Source organism: Buceros rhinoceros, unplaced genomic scaffold (genome assembly GCF_000710305.1).
Source record: "Buceros rhinoceros silvestris isolate BGI_N320 unplaced genomic scaffold, ASM71030v1 scaffold24040, whole genome shotgun sequence".
NCBI lineage: Eukaryota > Metazoa > Chordata > Aves > Bucerotiformes > Bucerotidae > Buceros > Buceros rhinoceros.
In genome coordinates this window covers 8,561-9,088 of record NW_010388247.1, presented here as the reverse complement: position 1 = coordinate 9,088, position 528 = coordinate 8,561, and the positions used below count along the sequence as shown (strand labels likewise).

Here is a 528-nt window from a genome sequence, read left to right as displayed (position 1 = left end):
AGAGAGCGGCCGCATTCCCCAAGAGGGGGTCCGGGGCACCCGCCTGCAGCTCCTCCTTCGCTGGCTGGGAAGCCCATACTCGTGGTATCGGCTCCAAACTGCTTGTGCAGATGGGATACGAGTTTGGAAAAGGTAAGAGGAGAGGGCGGGCCTGGGGCTGCGGGAGCCTGACTGCCTCGGGGGGGGTCCCAGAGGTAGTCAAGAAAAAATGAGGTTTTGGGTGAAGCTAAACCCTTCCCGTGCTGAAGGGTCTGTGAGCTGGTGCCGAAGCTACGAGATGAATCCCGGCTGGGTGGGGAGGCAGGAAGGGGGGGTTTGTTTAACCCAAGTGCAGGTGTTTGTGTGCCCAGCCCCGGTATGGTAACAGCAGAAGTTGGAGGCGTTTGGACCCATGGTCGAGATTGCGATTAAAGCTGTGAGAACTGTTGTGCGAGATGTTCAAAGGCTTTGGGGAGAAGGGAGCTGATCTGCAAAGCTCCTGGTGGCTGTGTTAAAGCATCTCCTGGCTCTAGACGCAGACTTCAAAGC

At 57.6% G+C, this 528-nt stretch overlaps 1 protein-coding gene across 3 annotated transcripts in view; it reads left to right on the top strand.

Moving 5' to 3' along the window:
* The window catches only part of ZGPAT (zinc finger, CCCH-type with G patch domain), a 5,232-nt gene that overhangs the window by 3,062 nt on the left and 1,642 nt on the right, over positions 1 to 528 (top strand). The window contains exon 4 of one of the 3 annotated variants that reach the window (XM_010145327.1): positions 3 to 132. In XM_010145327.1, the coding sequence (XP_010143629.1) occupies positions 3 to 132 (130 nt within the window). The remainder of the gene's footprint in view (positions 1 to 2; positions 133 to 528) is intronic. The other 2 variants (XM_010145312.1, XM_010145320.1) reach the window with 2 other exon arrangements.